This window comes from Synchiropus splendidus, chromosome 1 (genome assembly GCF_027744825.2).
Source record: "Synchiropus splendidus isolate RoL2022-P1 chromosome 1, RoL_Sspl_1.0, whole genome shotgun sequence".
In the NCBI taxonomy this organism is placed as follows: domain Eukaryota; kingdom Metazoa; phylum Chordata; class Actinopteri; order Syngnathiformes; family Callionymidae; genus Synchiropus; species Synchiropus splendidus.
Genome location: NC_071334.1, coordinates 49,167,807 through 49,185,882, shown reverse-complemented (window position 1 = coordinate 49,185,882; position 18,076 = coordinate 49,167,807). Strand labels below are relative to the sequence as shown.

At 43.6% G+C, this 18,076-nt stretch overlaps 1 protein-coding gene across 9 annotated transcripts in view; it reads left to right on the top strand.

Moving 5' to 3' along the window:
- arhgef28a (Rho guanine nucleotide exchange factor (GEF) 28a) overlaps positions 1–18,076 on the top strand; it is a 44,530-nt gene that overhangs the window by 3,869 nt on the left and 22,585 nt on the right. For 6 of the 9 annotated variants that reach the window (XR_008415502.1, XM_053869506.1, XM_053869510.1 and 3 more), the window contains exons 3-12: positions 8,123–8,264; positions 8,327–8,671; positions 11,253–11,427; positions 12,032–12,215; positions 13,475–13,514; positions 14,193–14,227; positions 14,297–14,378; positions 16,921–17,206; positions 17,326–17,470; positions 17,537–17,636. Coding sequence is in view for 8 of the 9 variants with exons in the window: in XM_053869510.1 (XP_053725485.1) it covers positions 8,123–8,264; positions 8,327–8,671; positions 11,253–11,427; positions 12,032–12,215; positions 13,475–13,514; positions 14,193–14,227; positions 14,297–14,378; positions 16,921–17,206; positions 17,326–17,470; positions 17,537–17,636 (1,534 nt within the window). In the remaining variant the exon portion in view is untranslated. The remainder of the gene's footprint in view (positions 1–8,122; positions 8,265–8,326; positions 8,672–11,252; positions 11,428–12,031; positions 12,216–13,474; positions 13,515–14,192; positions 14,228–14,296; positions 14,379–16,920; positions 17,207–17,325; positions 17,471–17,536; positions 17,637–18,076) is intronic. The other 3 variants (XM_053869508.1, XM_053869505.1, XM_053869511.1) reach the window with 2 other exon arrangements.

Genomic DNA, 18,076 nt, shown 5'->3' with positions numbered 1-18,076 from the left:
CTTGCTCACTGAAGCTCATTTAGGAGGGCCAGGAAAGACCAGCTACACACACACAGACGCACACCTCTAAAAAGAGGAAGCGGCGTCTCCACCCTCCCAAGGTCACTGCTCAAGCAGGAGCAACTCTCGCTGCTGAACCCGATCGGGATTTCAATGTCTGGTATTGTGTTGGCACGCTACGATATAAATGCTGCTATTGTGAACTTTTACAGCGGAGCCGACCGCCACGCAAGCGGCCCGGCCAAATCAATGAAAGCATGTTGAATAACAGACGGCGAGCGAGTTTTATCGAGCCCTAGAGTCAATGCAGCCAGTGTTCATCCAGATGTGGAAGTGTGAGGGAGACCTGACGCCCAGCTGGAGTGGAAATGCTGGAATAACAGTCGTGATTTACACGTACTGAAGTGAGAGTGTGAGCAGAGAGACTCACTCAGCTGTAGTAGTGAGTCACTTGACTCTCACTACTTCTGCTGTTTTGAACTATATACGCCATGATATAAAAAAAAAAAGACCAAATCATCCATAGCACCCTTCTTGCATACATACATACATTGTCATTTAACCACCGCTTAGTCCTGTTCAGGGTTGCAGGCGTGCTGGAGCCTAACCCAGTGGTCATTGGGTGAGAGGCAGGAATCCTAATCTGAACCAATTATTCTTCTGGTGACTCTGTTTTATTTAGAGGATGGATCTTAACAAGCACCTTCAGGAGTCTGTGCAAAAAGAGAAAAGATTAAATATCACAGGATAAACATTATTGTGTTCATAATACAATTGTAAAAAGACTGTGGAATGATGATGAATAAAATGATTCAGAAGAAAAGAAATAATCTGCACTGTGAAAAAAAAATGTAAGTGTGTATGATGATGTCAGCTCTTCTAGTTTGCCATGCTGATGGACAGACAGATGAGGCTAGGGAGGAGTCTTCATGGACAGTGATGTTTGCTGACAATACAGTGATTTCTTGTCAGAGTAAGGAGGATAAGATGGAGCTTAGGGGAGTGAAGGACAGAAAATGTGTTTGAAAGAGAGAATAGAGTGCAGGTAGGGTGGCACGCCTGTAACTTCTGAGTAGGCCCAAGAGGAAAAAGAAACGTTTTCTGGGGCAGCAGTGGTGGCTGACATCATTTGTTTACTGCACTGGTGTCAAACTGAATCCCAAAAGGACGGTGTGTTTCAGCTGACACCTTATTGGTTAACCTACACCTGCTTGCAGGGTTGGAACAAAACACACTACCTTCTGGGATTCAGTTTGACAACCCTGGTTTACTGACTCAGGAGTCAAAGATGAAGATACTGAGGTTGTCATTGGAACAAAGGACGAGGTCAGAAATGAGTATATCTAAGGGACATGTGGAGAAATCTAGAGACTAAGTGAGGGAGGTCAGATGGTTTGGACTTGTGGAGCGTTGGGCCAAAAATGCTGGAGATGATGACGAGGAAGAGAACCAATGGGAGAATGGTCAAGGATGAGAATTTGGCTGTTACCACTCCTGATGATCAAAAGTTGCCTGTCAGGAAAATGTGCCTTCAACTGTAAAAATAATAAACCTATATGAAAAAAAATGCAATTTTAAATAAATGTCATGCATGAGATGTCTGGGGGGGGAAAGGAATTTAGGGGTGATAAAGCCCTAATTCTTGGACTGCTAAAGTAAACCCAGGTCATAATAACCCAGTTTTATCAGCTGTGATTGTGTTTGCTGTCCATACACCACACCCTCCCCAATATTCAAACCTGTCAATCACACGCAGGCGAACCAAACCTCTGTTCGCAGCTTTTATTGTGTGTCGCATTTTATTGAAGTTGAAATGAACACAGCAACACTCATGTTTATCACCAACACCTGACACTCCGATGTGTTTTTAACATTTAGGGGAGCGTGTTTCATCAATTTCAGGAAATATGACATGATCCCATGCTGCTCGCCGAGTGCCCTGCACTGTTGCGTAAGAAGGAACGCCTGGGCCAGGCTGTTTTCCTTTGTGATCAAATGTGTGCGGCACAGCGCCAGGTTTCAGCCCGACAGCCGCTCCGACATGTTGGAGGGTTATTAGTGCCTCGTTTGTTCAGAAGATTAAATAGCAGGTATGTGTCAGTGCAGCATGAGAAGAACGAGCTGGTGAAGGATTAGTGTCCAGTGACTCCATAATGATTAAAGGGAGAGTCATCGAAAGTCATACAGAAGTCAAATGTGCATGCTAATTGTTAGTATAGTCTGAAGCGATTGTTAAGAACCAGGGTTTGGTGTTATCCGTACTGTTCACATGTGATCAACCTTTATTTAAGAGGCTCACATTAGTTGAGGTGGTGATGTAGAATACCTGAACGCATCAGGCACAAGTCTCTTCCTGTGTTTTCAGGGATGTCTGACTCATCCGCAGTTACACTGTGTGTCTGTCAGATGACGCCATCGTCTTACGTATTTGTGGTAAGTTGTTGAGAGTAAACAAAACAAATACAAACAAAAAATATAGTAAAAAAGAAAGGTACGAAATAATTGCATGTAAGAAGATGTGGGGAAAAAAGGAGCTTTGGAAAGAAAAAAAATTACCCTCTGGTGTAAAGAAAAAGTGGAACTTCAACAGATAGAATGTTTACTGTCAGAATAAAACAAGGAAAAAAATGTCACAGGTGAATAAATACTTACAAAACCTTTTGGAAAAAGGTGTAACACTTGATCTGAGACAGATGTAAAACAAACTGCATATGGAGGAAAATTCAAATGAAAACTAAGCAGGGGAAAATATTGAAAACTAAAAGCCAAAAAGAATCAAAAGAGAGTTAAAGTGGTTGATTTTAAAAAATGTTGTTTATCTGCAGCCAGCTGTTTTTGTTGTTGCTGTGTTCCCGCCATGTTACGTGGTGGCTCATTTGAGTGCACCGGTCTCCTGGAGACCAGAGGCGTCAGATCCTGAGTTGTTTTCCGCTGAATGAACCTGCAACATGCACTGATCTCATGTTTACCACCAAGCAGCGAAGCTGTAATTACACAGAATCACACGTTATGACAGTAACCACGCGTTAGCATCATGTTCATCAGCTGCTACATATGTGATTACGAGCTGCGGTAAACACTGCACACCTGACCGAGGTGTCCATATGCAAGGCAGGTGAACGCACACAACGTTGAATATTTCATCGTGATTGGATCCGCTTGCTCACAGAGAAGATTGAGTCAAACTCCCCAGCTCTCTGTCGACCTGTCAGAGATGCCAATCGAATTGTGGCTTTGGTGGAGCAATATTGTCCATCATGAAGAATGAAGGTGAAGCTCTGCACATGGGGATATAATAAATGAAAAACCTTTTCAGATGAGGACTGCAAGAAGTTAGGTGCCTGCACTGCACTACATTGACTTAAGTTATATAACGTGAGTTATATATCATGTTATGTTGTATTATTAATGACAAATCTGATTATACAGATCATTTAAAATCTAAAACTGAAAAACCAACCTATCTACAGTATGATTATAATACAGTAAGTCACATTTTGTCATGATAGTGTCACGCTATAAAATGTTTCATGGCTGAAAAAAAAACCTCATGAGAGTTGTGAGAAAAACGTGTGAAGAATTTCTATTTTTGCCTTATTTCACCTAATGAGATAAATACTGCTGTATTGTTTTAAGGAGTAATTATTCTTCCCGAAGCTTCTTTGACTTCTTTGACAGTCAAAGTCATTATTTTAATTCCCGTTAATTAATAGTTGAACTCTTTGTTTTGTTTTGACTTTACGTGTGAACACTTAATGGTGGCCAATAATAGTGTCTCCCATTACGTTTAAACAGAGGTTGGCGCTCTCTTGCTGGCGCTACTGTGCGCAGCTATGTTTTAAACAGGACGGCGCTCAGACTGTGTAGCGGACTCGGGATGCCTTCTAGCTTCCCTCCCCGCAAATGTCCCTAAACACATGTCCTGGGGACGGGGTGCGGTGATGCATTTGCAGTGCATCAGGACAGAGTGAGAGCTGCCGGGAGAGTTGTAGTCATAATCTTAATTGTGATGAAAATTTGATTAATAGACCAGCCATACCTCATTTTCACTTTGCACAATTCCATATTTCAAACGACAAGTGGCCGATCTAGTTAGACTTTAAGTTTGAGATTCTATTGAGGTTCTGGGTTTGAGCATCCTTGAAGGCAACAACATATATACTGGCTTACAGTCTATCAGACATTGCTCCAAAATCTCTTGCAAAGAAATTAAAGTGCTTCCTCGCCCTATTGTTTTATTATTTTATGTCAATTTTTGACATAAAATACCACTAGAAGTGGTATGAGGTGGTTGTGACATAACATCGACTTGTTTTTCCCTCATCCTCCAAAGATAGGATTTTAAGCTTGTCTCTCTTCAACCAAAGATCAGGGCTTTTCACCCGCAGACCTATGGCTATCGCAGGTTCATTTTGGGTGTGGTAGTTCAACATTTAGCTACAGTAAGTTAGCATTACAGTTAACAGTTCAGTTTAGAAGCTGTATTGGTTTGTGAGCCAAATTTGGCGGTCAGGTAGTTAATAAACTGGTCAGACATTTTTAGCTTGTTTTCTATTTCCATCCGTGCTGCTTATAACAATTATATTGGTGTTTTGCTCAAAGGCCGAGTAATCTCTCCTTCCCAACAACGTTGCCAAACCCAGAATCACTTTATTAAAAACAAAAGGAAGTCATGGTGCAGCGAGTGCCATTTGTGGGGCAAGTTTTGAGAGGAAATCCTCTTCATCCTTTAGAGGTCTTGTGTTGTGTTCCTTTGTGAAACCCTTTTTTGTGCTGCTGGAAATACTAGTTAGTTGCTGTGGAGGACTGTTTTGCATTCAACACTCCATTTTCTTTCTCTTATCTGAGGGTGGTGTAAGTGACATCTGAGCACAATAATCAAGCTAACTCAACTGGCTTCTCTCAGAGGAGCAGTGGTTCTTCTCTGAGTCTCTCCTGGATTATTGAATGAGAATCTCCTGCTGAGAGAGTACTGTCAACTCTTGTTCTTTGGGTCACGCCAAAGCTAGTGACCCCATGTGAGAGGGGAAATCCACCTTTCATGGGAAGGCTTTTTCTTTTGGCTCAGCTATTTCTTTATCTCTGATACAGTCCTTATGCCGTTGAAGAAGGCACTTCACTGAGGTAAGGAGGGTTAACACATTGATGAGTGCCATGGAGGCTTTATCTTTCGTTATGTCGAAACAACAGTCCTGACCGAGAGGAGTGTGTGGTAGGCAGCTGTGCACTTAACTCGACTTATCTCTTCCACTAATGCGCCACATCACAAAGTGGACGGCAGTCACTTATACTCTTCCGAGAACTGCTGGACAACAACTCCAGCAGGTTTTCTAAAAAAAATCTTGCAGGATTTTATTTTGATAACAAGCGAGTCCCCTTGGCAGAGCTAAAGAGAAAACTAAGCCGAGTCTGAAGTATTAACAATGAGGATGAAATCGGGGTGAATCACAAGATGAAATCTTCAACTGTCTGGCGTGCTGAGGACTTCATATGAACTAATATTTATTTATGGTTAATAAAAGGAGGACCGGTAAGTACTCACCAGCCGGTAAGTAGGTGGATAAGCAAACATTTTCTCTGAGGTCTTTTTGAGGCGGCACTGTTGTTGATGGTGTGGTGTTGACACTGCAAGTGGTTGTGGTAGAGCAAATCACCTGTCATCTGTGATCTGAACATATTGTTCCGCACAGTTCGGCGTGCACATGGTTCATGTATGGGTTAATGAGAAAAACGGTGGCGGTACGATCACCAAACTACATTGACCATAGCCACCCTTTTGAAGCGGCATCCCCCAGTGTGTCAGCGATAGGAGCCAAGACAGAGGCTGCGCCACAATCGTTCACAGTCAACGCTGCCCTTTACGACAGGAGCCAACCGGGCTAAAGCTAGTACAAAAGCCAAGGCTGCCAACTCTCATGCAGTCCGTCTGAAACTCTCACAAATGAGGCTTGTCTCTCGCACCCACGTATTTTGAATTTGTTTGTTTATAAATAGACTCTAAGGCGCAGGCCCATGAAATGGCGCAGTGACAGTCTGGTCCAACAAAAATTTTCCGGTGCAGCATGGTTGTATTGTGTTTGCACAAGTTGTCAGCTCTCTGTTTACTGCTGCAGACATGATGGCATACTCTGTTGAGCAAAGCAAGGGGTTGCAATGTATGCTTATGCTGTTACAGCGCCATGAGATGAAGACCCATTACACACCCACTTCAGTGAGACCATCTCAGGATCAAGTCTTTATATTTAGCCCCGGTTTCCTCACTAACGTTTGCTAGAGACTTGCAAGGTTCCAAGAGAGCACTGGTACTGACAGAGGGGACGATGAATTCATGTTTAAAAGAGTAAGGTATCATGCCTTATTCCGCAATCATTTTCATATGATTTAAATGAGTTTTTATCTAATGGACTAAAGTGTTTTAGGACTAAGTTCTCTTGTCTACTTTGCAGTTCTCTTGGTGATAAAAAAAAATTTATCAAATCCATGAGTCAAAACAACCGGTGATATGACTGGAGTGTTACCGTGAGTAACAACCGTGAGTTTTTTTGTTCCATCTGACCCTTAATTACTTCCATTGGCTATAGTTTTGAAAGCGACCAGAACAACCGAACTTGCAGTGTAGTGTGGGGGTGTCTGGACTTGAACCCTGGCTCTTATCCTTATCCACAACTCAACCCTTCAGGCACCCTAAGATTATTCTTGGCAACAGAATAATTGTGACGATAAAATGTGGTCCAAGCACCTTGTCTCAACTCCTGACGCTGATATCCAATATACGTCTGGGCAGCCGATATTTTAGACCCCTGATTAGGGTTGACTGTTTTTAAACACTTCGGCAACATGTTCTCCTTTCAACAAATCCTGCCTTTCACAAATATCGTCTTGACTTTTCTTTGACTTGATACTCAGCCCAACTCGATGCTTCTTAGAAAACAGAAACAATGTTCCCATTGTTTCCTGAATCTGGCCTATATTTACATGTGGGTCTGTTTTAATATGTGTGCACAGGTGCTCTGAATCATTTGTGAGAGTAAGCGAGTGTCCCTGCGTATGTGTGTATTCTCTTTGTTAGTGTGTTGAAAGTGTGTGCGCCAGAGCTAATGCTGTTCCTGGCAGTGATGTTTGTCCATTTGCTGCTGTAGCTTTTTTTTTTTTTTTGTACGTGCTTGTTTGTCTGTGAGCGACAAAAAGACAGCAGAAAAACACAGTGGAAAGACACTATTCACATATCATGTACTCATGGCTTTTAATCACTCTTGAAGGTTTTACATTCAAACACATAGGCCCCCGGTCAAAGTCCAGGGCTCCCACTCAATGATTCCTTGGAGATGCAGTTCCTGTTTACTTTTGCCGGCAAGTATTCAGTCAATAACCCTGCAAGAATATCATTTAGCACCAACTATATAAAAGTCATAACTAGCACAATGTATGGTGTGTTTTGGTGGAATAAAAGGCATGCAGAAAGTTATTGATGGAAATAAAATCAATTTCAAGGATAAATATGAAGATCTGGGCTCCGCAAACCACCGTATCTTGAATCAGTGTTACCCAAAAGGTACAGTATATTATGGCAGGTGTTCTTAAAGACGGGCTTTGCCACACCTGTCCTGAGCAATGACAGTGACGCACTCATTGGTCCATTTAATCAGAAGGGTGAGGTTGCAGGTATAAAGCTGGTCAGGTCTTGCCCATATACGCGCTGGCCACACCCTCTTTTGAATGCCTAGCATCGTTCACTAACCTGTGGTCGTCCTGGCTGCAAGACCTGCTGATGTGTCATGGCGGCCCAATGGAGCCATATACGTATAAGAATTAACAAGACAACATATCTACACATGCATGTTATGTTTCTGTACAGCCCTATATTGCCATGTAGGTTAGAGTCATTATTTTAACGGTGCGAGCCTGAGCGCTTGGGTTTATAGTGTTCGGGAGTATTTGACTCTAATGTGGCACGTTGCAAACAACATGACTCATGCTACAGTCTCTGCCTTTGCAACAATGGCAGAATATTCCTCCTGAATGCATTGAAATGACATTATATTGGCACCTTTACTCTGGAACACCAAGGAATGGGAATATCTGTGTGTGTGATAACTTAATGTATTTTCTTTGCTACACCAAGGGCCAGGTGGAGACCCATATGATGTTACAAGGAGATGTTCCGAATGAGGCTGAGTTTTTTGTTGTGCTACACGGATCCAACCTTTTCCATGTGACTGGAGCACAAAGAGAAGATGAAGTGAAGCTGAGGTTCACAGTGCCTGGTAGGTCCTTCAATCAACCTTTATGTTATTGTCCTCACAAAATTATTCTTCACTCCTCACAGGACACGATGTCGCAGAAGTTGTCTGCGTCTCTTCCTACTTTCTGTACGAACATAAAGCCCAGCTCTGTGGTGTTCAAACAACACTTAAATATGTCAAAGACTTGGCCTATGAAGCTGCAGAGCGCCTGAGTTCAGACAGAAACCAGCTTGTACCTGGGAGCTACCTAGATGTGCTCGACAGACTTTCTGTTGTGGGAGCTGAGGAGCATCATCAAAGTGAAGGCAGCAATGTTGGAGTTGACATGGCCATGCTAAAAACGATGGATGAGAAGGTCACCCTTGCTATCGCCAACATGGATTACCCTCCATGGTGGAGTGACCAGCACGCGGAAGATAATGACACAGGTAACAGTTTTCGCACATGAATTGTTCATGCTCTTAATGACTACAGTGCATATAGGGTTTTTGGACATGTGAAGCCTGTGTGTTGGCTGCCGTCACCCTTTATCTTCGTCGTGGTCGTCTCTCACTGTGACTTAATGATGTTTACCCTCACTTTTCACTCCAGTGCTTCTTAGATTATTCACAGAGATTGTATCGGCGATTCCCTTCTGCTCAGCAGCGGAGTTTGCAACACTTTCTTGATTACATGTATTCATATTTTTGTCCCCAAAATACCTTAAATAGACTGCTGACTTGGCTGTGTTTTCATTTTGTTTCAAGTCTCAAGAAAGGAGGAATACCTGAAAGTTACTCTGTACACATGAAAGACTTCCTGGTCATGGATGACACTCAGCAAATAATTGTTCTGAACTTGGTGGGTCCAGGCCTCAGTGTGACCCAGAGTTACTGGTGTAATCAGAGTTTTCCCCGGGATTTTTTTTACCATATAAAGAGGTGTCTCCGATTGGGAGGTGTGGACAACGGAACACAAAAGCAGGGTGCATTGTATGTCCTTCATTGTCCTCTTCAACATCCTACCGTACGGGATGCAGTACTTCTCGATGGTGAGGGAACACTGACTTTGGTGTCAGATTGCACTGCTTTCTATCAGACAATAGTGAAGCGTAAGGGCTCAGAATTCCAGTGTAAGGGGCCCTATGCTGGAGCCTACACCAGCAACTGGACATGAGGCACAAGGAGCACTCTGGACAGGTCAACAGTCCATCACTGGACACATACAGTTAGACAACCACTAACACACACCAACAACAATATACCGAGGTTGGTTTTTGGACTGTTGTTGCCTGTCAGAAGTGACAGGCAGGTGGTTGCCTCACACTGAACCTCTGACCCCAAACAGGGATTGTTTGAGGCTCATGAGGAGGTGATATGTTATCCGAGCACACCATGGAGATCCTTCTGATACCATGCCTCATAGAGGCTATGTCAACTTGATGCACCCAATTAAATACATGAAGAGCTTAAGAGGACTCCAACTGTCTGTGTAGGTTAAACCAGCTCATCACATGATCTTCAACAAGGAAGCCAGCTGGTCAGAGGCCCGATTTCTCCAGCGAGTAATTACTGCCATTATTCTTCTGTAGTAGATAAAAGGTCTTTAAATAACCTCCGACGGTCCGCCCCGATGAGTCAAAACAAAAGAATATGTCTTATGATGTAGTGCTTTGTAGTGAGGTCAACGAGGAGTTGAAGGAGATGCTGGAGGGAAGAGTCTAAGTCAGAACATCTGTGTGAAAAGAAGGGAGGCAGGAGGAGGAGTGAAGGTGCGGGAGTAGAGATGGTAACATCAGTTCAAGTTTTCTTGGTTAATCATCCAGAGTGATGTACAGAGATGAGGGAGGTGAAGAAGAATGTGCAGGCAGGGTGGACTGTGACCTCAGAGCAACAGCAAGTGTCAGAGAGTATATAACAGTCATGGACATGGACACTGACATGGAGGCTCATGAGTCAGAGAAAATACTAGGGTTGTCATTGAAAATGACAATAAAGGAACACATCAGAAATGAGTGTATATGAGGAAGATGGAGAGAAGTTTGGTGACAAGATGAGGGAAAGGCGAAAGTGTAGGCGCAAGAAAGCTGGACATGAAGAACAGGGAGACTATAAATGAGGTTTGTTATGAATGAAAGGTACAGTTGAGGATGATCAAGACAGGTGTAGGTACTTGCTGTGGTGGCATAGTATTGTAATTTGCATATTAATTAGACAATTTTGTTTTCTTCTCTTCTCCTCAATATTCACCTCTTCATGAGCTGGACAACTGGAGATCTGCTGGTTCCAACTCCATATATGTTCATGGTTTGCCTGGAGAGGGGAAATGTTGATGCAAAAACATGATGATAAACAAATGCAAAGTAGCCTGGAATTGCTGAGTGGACTATTTACCGCTCAATTACACAATGACGTTCTTGTCTGTTGATCTTTTGCATGGCGAATCTAGGTCACGATTCTTGGCGCCTCTGTGGAGGTCTCAGGGCTTCCACAGAGGCATAATGTGGGTGTAAAAGGATGACATTGTTGATCAACCAAAACAGCAGGTATCAAGAAAAGGTTAGATTCAGGATAGATGCAGAACTCCTGACGGTCTCCTCAAGGGTGTGTTTTGGAGATATTGAGCACAATACAAGACATCACTGACAAGCGTTACACCTTCATCTGCACACGTGCTTCTGTCGAACATTCTTCACATGCACTTGCTGATCGACAGAATGTGTTGATAGATGGGATGAGGTGGTGCCCTGAGGGGTGAAGGGAGTGTCGAAAGACCTGAACCTGCAGCTGTGCCATAATCCTGAAGAAACTGACTTTCAGGTTTTGTGTTCACAAACCTCTTGCTGCTGGTCTAAACTCCTACGCTTGCTCCCTTGCCTTGACTCAAACAGTGCAAAGATGGTTACAGAAACTATGCTTGCTTAAGATATAGATATTGTCAACTGCGTAACCAGCTTCAACCACTGTCAACATTTCACATTCACATTGTGGCAACCCCAGATCAAATCCAGTGTTTCTTTGTGCCTTGCAGCTGAAGCCATGCTGCCCAAGGAATTGCTCCTCCAACTGGCTGTGCGTTTGAGACTTCTGCACCTCTGCCGCTTCCTATTACACCAGCCAGCAGGTCAAAGGTCGTTGGCTTTAGCCGATCAGGAAGGACTGGTGTTACCACAGCAGGACGGAGAGCGTGACATTCTCAGGGAGCTGTGAGTCTTTGACGTTTGTCTAATACCGAGGAGCACAATATGAGTCAGCCACTTAGACAAGCTCTGTAATTGTTTCCAGTAGCTGTGGAACAGTTTTAGAGAAAGGGAATGTTGCGTTTATAAGCTGGGTGATGTCAGTCGTGATGAGCTTTTTACAATTGTTTTACTGTGCACCTGCAGATTGATCGTTCTTATCTGCCTCTGCTAGCTCCTGCCTTGGTAGCAGTAGGTTATATCTAAGGATGGACCAAACATTTGGTGACAGAATACATTCAGCCCTTTAGTCCAAAAAAAGGAACATTTACATTTTAACTTTTATTTGACTTCGGCCACAAATTTTAATTCCGGTGCATCCCTAGTTATATGATTGTAGCATATGAATTTGGTGCTTTGTTTACTATGCGATTTGAACCCTTCTAGGAGAACAAGTTCAGTTCATAATATGCTGATAGCCACAACTCTTTGATCGATCTCTTGACAGTTAACGATGCGACCATGTGTATGTTGTGTAGCGATAGTGCAACTGTGAAAGTGAACTGTGAAAATTATGAGTTAAGACAAGTATTACATTGATGAAATCATATATGTGATCATGATGTTCTAGAACCCCTGGTGCTGGTCCTGTTCCTGGAGTGTGGTGTGTGTGGTCCGATCATTACCGAATATTGAGGTTTTGTCCTGCAAGTCAATCGGCGACGCTGACTGTCAAGCGAGGCCGTGACGTTTCTCCTCAGGAGGACATCCTGTTGTTCAGAGACAAGCTGAGAGACCCTCGTGTCATCGAGCAGGTGGGTTTCCCCGCGTTGGCAGTGCTGGCCGTCACCTTGTCCTCACGGTACTTCTGTGATCTTATGTACTGATTTCATACACACTGTTATGAATTCTAGTTGCTCCTGTGACAATGCAAACATTAGCTGCTTCTGAATGGAACGGTTCCGCATCACCTCCCACCCTCCACATTGAACTGCATCGCCGCTAATTGATTGACACACTACCGTCTAATAGCTAAGGCAAACCTCAAGTGTTTGCCTTTTTAAATTGTTCCCGTGCACCTGGCTTGCTGTGAAGACGTTTTTGGGGGACAGGCGCTCAAGCCAAACAAAAGCAAAAACTTATCTTCTTTTTGTTACTATTATGATCAATACTATTATTTTTATTTTGTTGTTGTTGGATCGATTTGTTTGTCTTTTCAAACATTTCACTTTAACTTCCGTTACTTCCAGAGAAATGTCAGGCAGCTAGAAACAGACAAGCCACAAAATTTGACTTTAGAAAACACAAAAGACAAGTCTATCATTGTAATAACTGCGATTTCAAGTGTCTAATAAAAAAAAACCAATGGTCTGTGCAATATTGCATTAAGTTACCAGTTACAGATATTACTTCAAAGAAGAAAACATGACATTACAATGGTGCATGAGTTAGTGCACAGAATTTGAAATGTGATGCATTTTACCATTAGCTAATTTTAAATATCAAACTAAAATTTGGATCGTTTAATATATTAATGATAATGCCTACAGGTCATGGCATCCACTCTGCATGGCATGAGGAGAAGTGTGATGGCACGCCCCCGGGCCTGTGAGCGCAGGTCTGGAGGGTGGGGAATGCTTGTCTCAACTGAAATGCCCTGTCAGATACCACAATATATTTGGGAAGAACTGATGTGAGAGCAGTTTTTTTTTTATTATGAATTAGAAAATGAAGGAGAAAAAAGTCTCAGGTAAAGGGGCACTTTTCTTATGCGAAGGAAAAAGGCCCCCTCTGGAAGGTTTTATAAGTTAAGCTTCAACTGTGTTGTGTTCAAATGCAATGTAATGCCTTCTCAGATATAAATAGAAATTAATCAGCGATAATTCAAAGCTTGTTCAGCGCTACCTCAAGACAACGTTGGGTTTGTATGTTGCTGACAGTGACTCGTTATTTGTTATGTACATGTCTGAAATAGTTCTAATCCAGGAAAGATGATGTCACTGTGCAAATGAAACGGCAATTTTAAGAAACAAGAAGTGAAGTCATCTGGATGTGGTTTGTTTCTTCTTTTCAGATGAGCGGTCTGACTGTTGTCATTGATGCTGGGAAAGAAGGTGAGAAGTTTCTTCCTCTGTAGCTAACCATGTACTGCGACATGCTAGAAGTTATGCATGTATGTTGGTGTTTGCTGTGAGTACACTCACAACAATGGATCATTCACCATTTGTTGAGGTATTGCGGCACAGACTTGTTTTCATCCATGTTGTACTTGCAATGATTTGCATCAAGAGATGGCGAAAGCTGTTGGTTGAGAAATGTTGGAAAAGACAGATTTATGGGACGTGGATAGAGCACTGGGAGGGCACTGGGGAAATAGATGCAGATCCTCTCCAAGTTATTGTAAATCTATGTGACTTCTTCAGTAAAGCTAACTTCTGTCAAGATGAAAAGTGCTACACATGTACTGCATCATGTAAAGCTCGATTGTTTTCTGCGAAGACTATGTGCCACCAAGGCTGTCAGATCTCCTCATCCTTCACACACTCTCTGCGTCCTCTGATTCTGGTCGCCATGGAGACGACAGGCAGGCGATCGACTTCTGAAAGAAAGCAGGAAGTGTACATTGGTATCGACCTTAACCCTTTACTTCTGGATGTCTATCAATACTCTCTGCAACCGTGGTTCCTCAGTCAGATCTACAACTACAGATTGGACTCAGTACTGTTTTGGCCATGCGTCTGCTAGTTGACGTTTGTTTCTGTCGTGACTTGTCTTTTTTTGTTTCTGTGCAGACGAGGAGCCGACAGAAGAAGCTGTGATTGACAATGTGAGTATGCAGAAATGACTGTTTTATATCAGTGGACGTCTCTCAGTCGCATTTGTTTCATGGCTAAAGGTCTTCGAGGAGCAGCTCATTCTTTCCCTGGATGACGATGATGTTGATGAAGAAGAAGAAGAAGAGCCACCGTCACTCTCTGGTAACTCATTTCAGATCACTCTGCCGCGTAACAAATCCCCCGTGGATGAAACCTGGTTTCTATTTGATGGCAACAATACTGTGGCATTTTTTTCTGGCTTCAGTGATGAATAACTTTAAAAAGCAGAAAGACAATAACATTTTTGTGGTGGCGCTGAGCAGCAGGGTGTGGGAACGCTGGCGAGGGGAGAGTTGGTCCCGAGCCCAGGCAGTAATTCGGAGCTCTGTTTTCAATCTCAGGCTGGCTTCATAGGAAATCAATATTCGCTGACAAACAAACGAGGTCGTACCTGCTCGTCGTCCGCCTCCCTCTGAGTAAATCTTCTGGATTATGACAGTAGGGGGCGCCGCCTGGCTCAAAGCCAATGCTGCTGGCAGGACTCTGTCACTGGAGCGAAGACAGGGCTGTCATGGCTGGTCATGTTGAGCTCGGGACGTGCCCTCTTGTAGACTCTCTTCTCGCTCTTGGAAACATCACCAAGCGTCGTGGCATTGTATGTGAGACGAATTCGCTAACCTTGAGACACCAGCGGAATGCTCCTGTAAACCTTCCCTGTAAACTTGGAGTTGTTCACAGTGACCGGCAGCTTGTTTCCTGAGTTTTTGTTGTAGAACAATGACGGTTGTGAGAGGCATGACAGTGAACTTAACGGTCACCTCACGCTCCATTCTTCTGTCTGACCTACTGCAGTAATGTGGCGAAGATCTTGACGTCTCTGTCTGGTGCTGTTTACTTCTTTTGTGAAAGCCGGAAATCTGCTGTTTTATTTTTCACCTTTAAGACCTTCCAAGCTACCAACACTTTATCTGGAAGTCAACCAAGTAGAGGAGCCTGGTTTTAGTCTGATTGTGTCAGTCTAGTTTTTGTTTTCTAGGCAAACAAAAATTCCAGAGAGGTTCATTTGAGACAGGCTCAGTCTCAGTGTTGATAAAAGTGTTAAAATAAAGCATAAAATAAACAATGGACTTGCAACTACAGTCCTGTCAGCACCAACACTGGAGACCAGCTCCCACCACAAGAAACCTTGTTGTTTTAGTCCTTGTCAGTTTAGTCACTTGCCATGTTTTGTGTATGAAGTGTCCACCTAGGGGCTTAGCTGAAGCCTTTTACCGACTCCCTCATTAGTTTGTGAATGGACCCATGCAGGATCCAAGCCAATGATTGTTCAGACAGCTGATGATTCTGACAGAAAACTCCAGTTAATTTGGGAAATTGTTAACTTGTATTCGTGTATTCAGCTTGATGCCAGTCTGAGTCAACCCTTTGCTTTTATGGGTTTCTTCCACTCAGACTTCCTCCGATGGTCCAAATCTTGCAGAGGTACAGAGGTGACTCTAAATTGTCTGGCTGTGTGAGTGGTTCTCTTTGATGCACTGTCCAGGGTGTCCTTGCCCCAGTCAGCAGGGATGGTCTCAGGCTCCCAGCCACCCTGTTTTCAGGGAGGAGGTGGTTGAAAGCATGGGATTTTGGACTTTCCAAACTCTAAGGTCGCATCCATTTAAATATCATCAGCCTCTTCTTCACCGCTTTCCTCTTCCTAATTAGCCTTATTTGGAGAAATGCATTTGCGTATCTGGCTCGCTATTAAAGCAACCCCAGTCCTGTGTCATGTGGTCGAGGCCCATTTCGACAACGAGATGGGTTTCGGGAAGTCTCCCATGTTTGTCTGGTCCACTAATGTCTCGGCTTCGTGGGAGCAGAAGACAGGAAATGCCTCAGTGGTACTCAGGATTTTCCTTCACCAGCGTTCTGGCATTGGTGGCAGTTTGGTTGTGTGCTACTGAGATCATACACAATGCTGAATCACCGGTCTGCTATATCTTATTCTATGGAAGGGTTTGGTGTTAACGTTTTTTTCCCCCTTTTAAACGTCTCATCTGAATGTTTCTGTTCTTAGCAGTTCAGCAACTAACCAGATTTCAGGTGGAAGATCTGTATCCTGTAGCATGTGTGAAGATTTTCTGCTCCTCAGCATGTGTTTCATATCAGCTGCGAAACTCTCCTTTTTTTCCCTGATCTGAGATATAATGGAATTCCTCCGATCAAGAGCTACGTGTCGAGTGGTGGCAATGATACCATCAAATGAGATGAGAGAATGAGCTCTAATTGTCGCTGCTAATGTTTTAATGATGAACTCATGGAGAAGTGACCTTGTTAGGAGAGGTTCTTCTCTGAGTCTCTCCTGTATAATAAAGCTTCTCTCACTGAGAGAGAGTCATGGCTCAGCTCTTTCTTTCCTGCAGTCCTCCTCCACTAGATGAAGCAGTCTGATGGGTGGATCTTGGCTTGAAAAATGTAGGATGAGCTGTTTTCTTGGGCACCAACAAGGTGGTTCTTCCAATAAACTTCTTTAGACCAGGTCCCAAATTGTATATTAAGATCCAAATCTATAGCATCTCTGGTTGTCTATGAACGTCGACTCAATCTTAAACCAAAAGAAATTCCTAGTAGACATCAAACTAGCCCTGTGTGTGTGTGTGTCTTCCGAACCTGATGTTGCTGTGACTCTTCTTAGTCTCAGGACTTATTTTTTTCTTCACAGTCATAGAGGACCAGATTGAGTTTTGCCATCATCCATCAAACTCCCCTGTCTCCATGATGGATGGTATCATTCCAGTGGACAATGGCGACTGTAAGCTGAGCATCGGCGGTGTGACCCGGGACAGTTCCGGGACCGACGGCGGCTTCTGGGAGACGGAGGAGGTCACTGTTTCATCTCACTCAACCCCATCTGGCTCACCGAAAGACAGAGCTGAGTGTAGCCTGAATGCTCTTGTTGAGCAGACTAACCTGAGCGAAGATCTGCCCATGGATACCTGTGACATCAGGTGAGATGATCTATTATTGTTTTTGTGTCTGCTTCCACTACCATATTGTGGTGAGGAACGGCGCATGACATCAAGATAATCTTTCTAGAGAGATTTGCTGAACTAGTTTTAATCCACAGTTCCGTGTCTCTGGAGGTCGACAGTGACGAAGACTGCTCACTGAAGCCATCTGAGCCTCCCGACACACAAAAAGAGGAATCCTCCCAAGCTCTGACCTGCACTCGCAGCCAGTCGGCCTATTCGCCTCACAAGCATGTCAGCCCGGTAACATTTATATTGTCATCCTCACTCACTAACAGCATGACTCTGTCTAACACGCTCCCTCTTCAGGATGATCAAGGGATCCGCCTGCGCTCCTACTCGTCCTCCAAAATCAGCCTTCGTCCGACCCGGCTTCTTAGAGACAACCAGGGCACCGACAGGAACCCTGGTGAGTGACGTCTTCAGCTCTGATCTGGACTCACTAACTGCAATGTAAAATGTGCTCTGGCTGCACTAACTACTGACCAACTCACTTTCGGGAAACACATTGGGAGCAGTAGTGAGGATGAGGAAGTGGAGCAAGTGGAAGCAAGTCAAGTATTTAAGCTCAATCATCCATGGTGATAGTCGAAGATGAAGGTGGTGAAAAGGAGAGTGTAGGCAGGGTGGAGATGACTATGATGTCAGCAGCAAGAGTGAAAGAGAAGGTTTACTGGACAGTAGATGGCACTGCCATGATTTACTGTATGTATGTATATTTGTAGACAGGACAGTTAAAAGAGTCATAGATGAAGACACTTAGGTTGTCGTTGAGAGTGACCTGAAAGGAAAGGATCAGAAGTTAGGAAACCAGAGAAGACAAATGTAGGGAGGACACAATGTTGGACC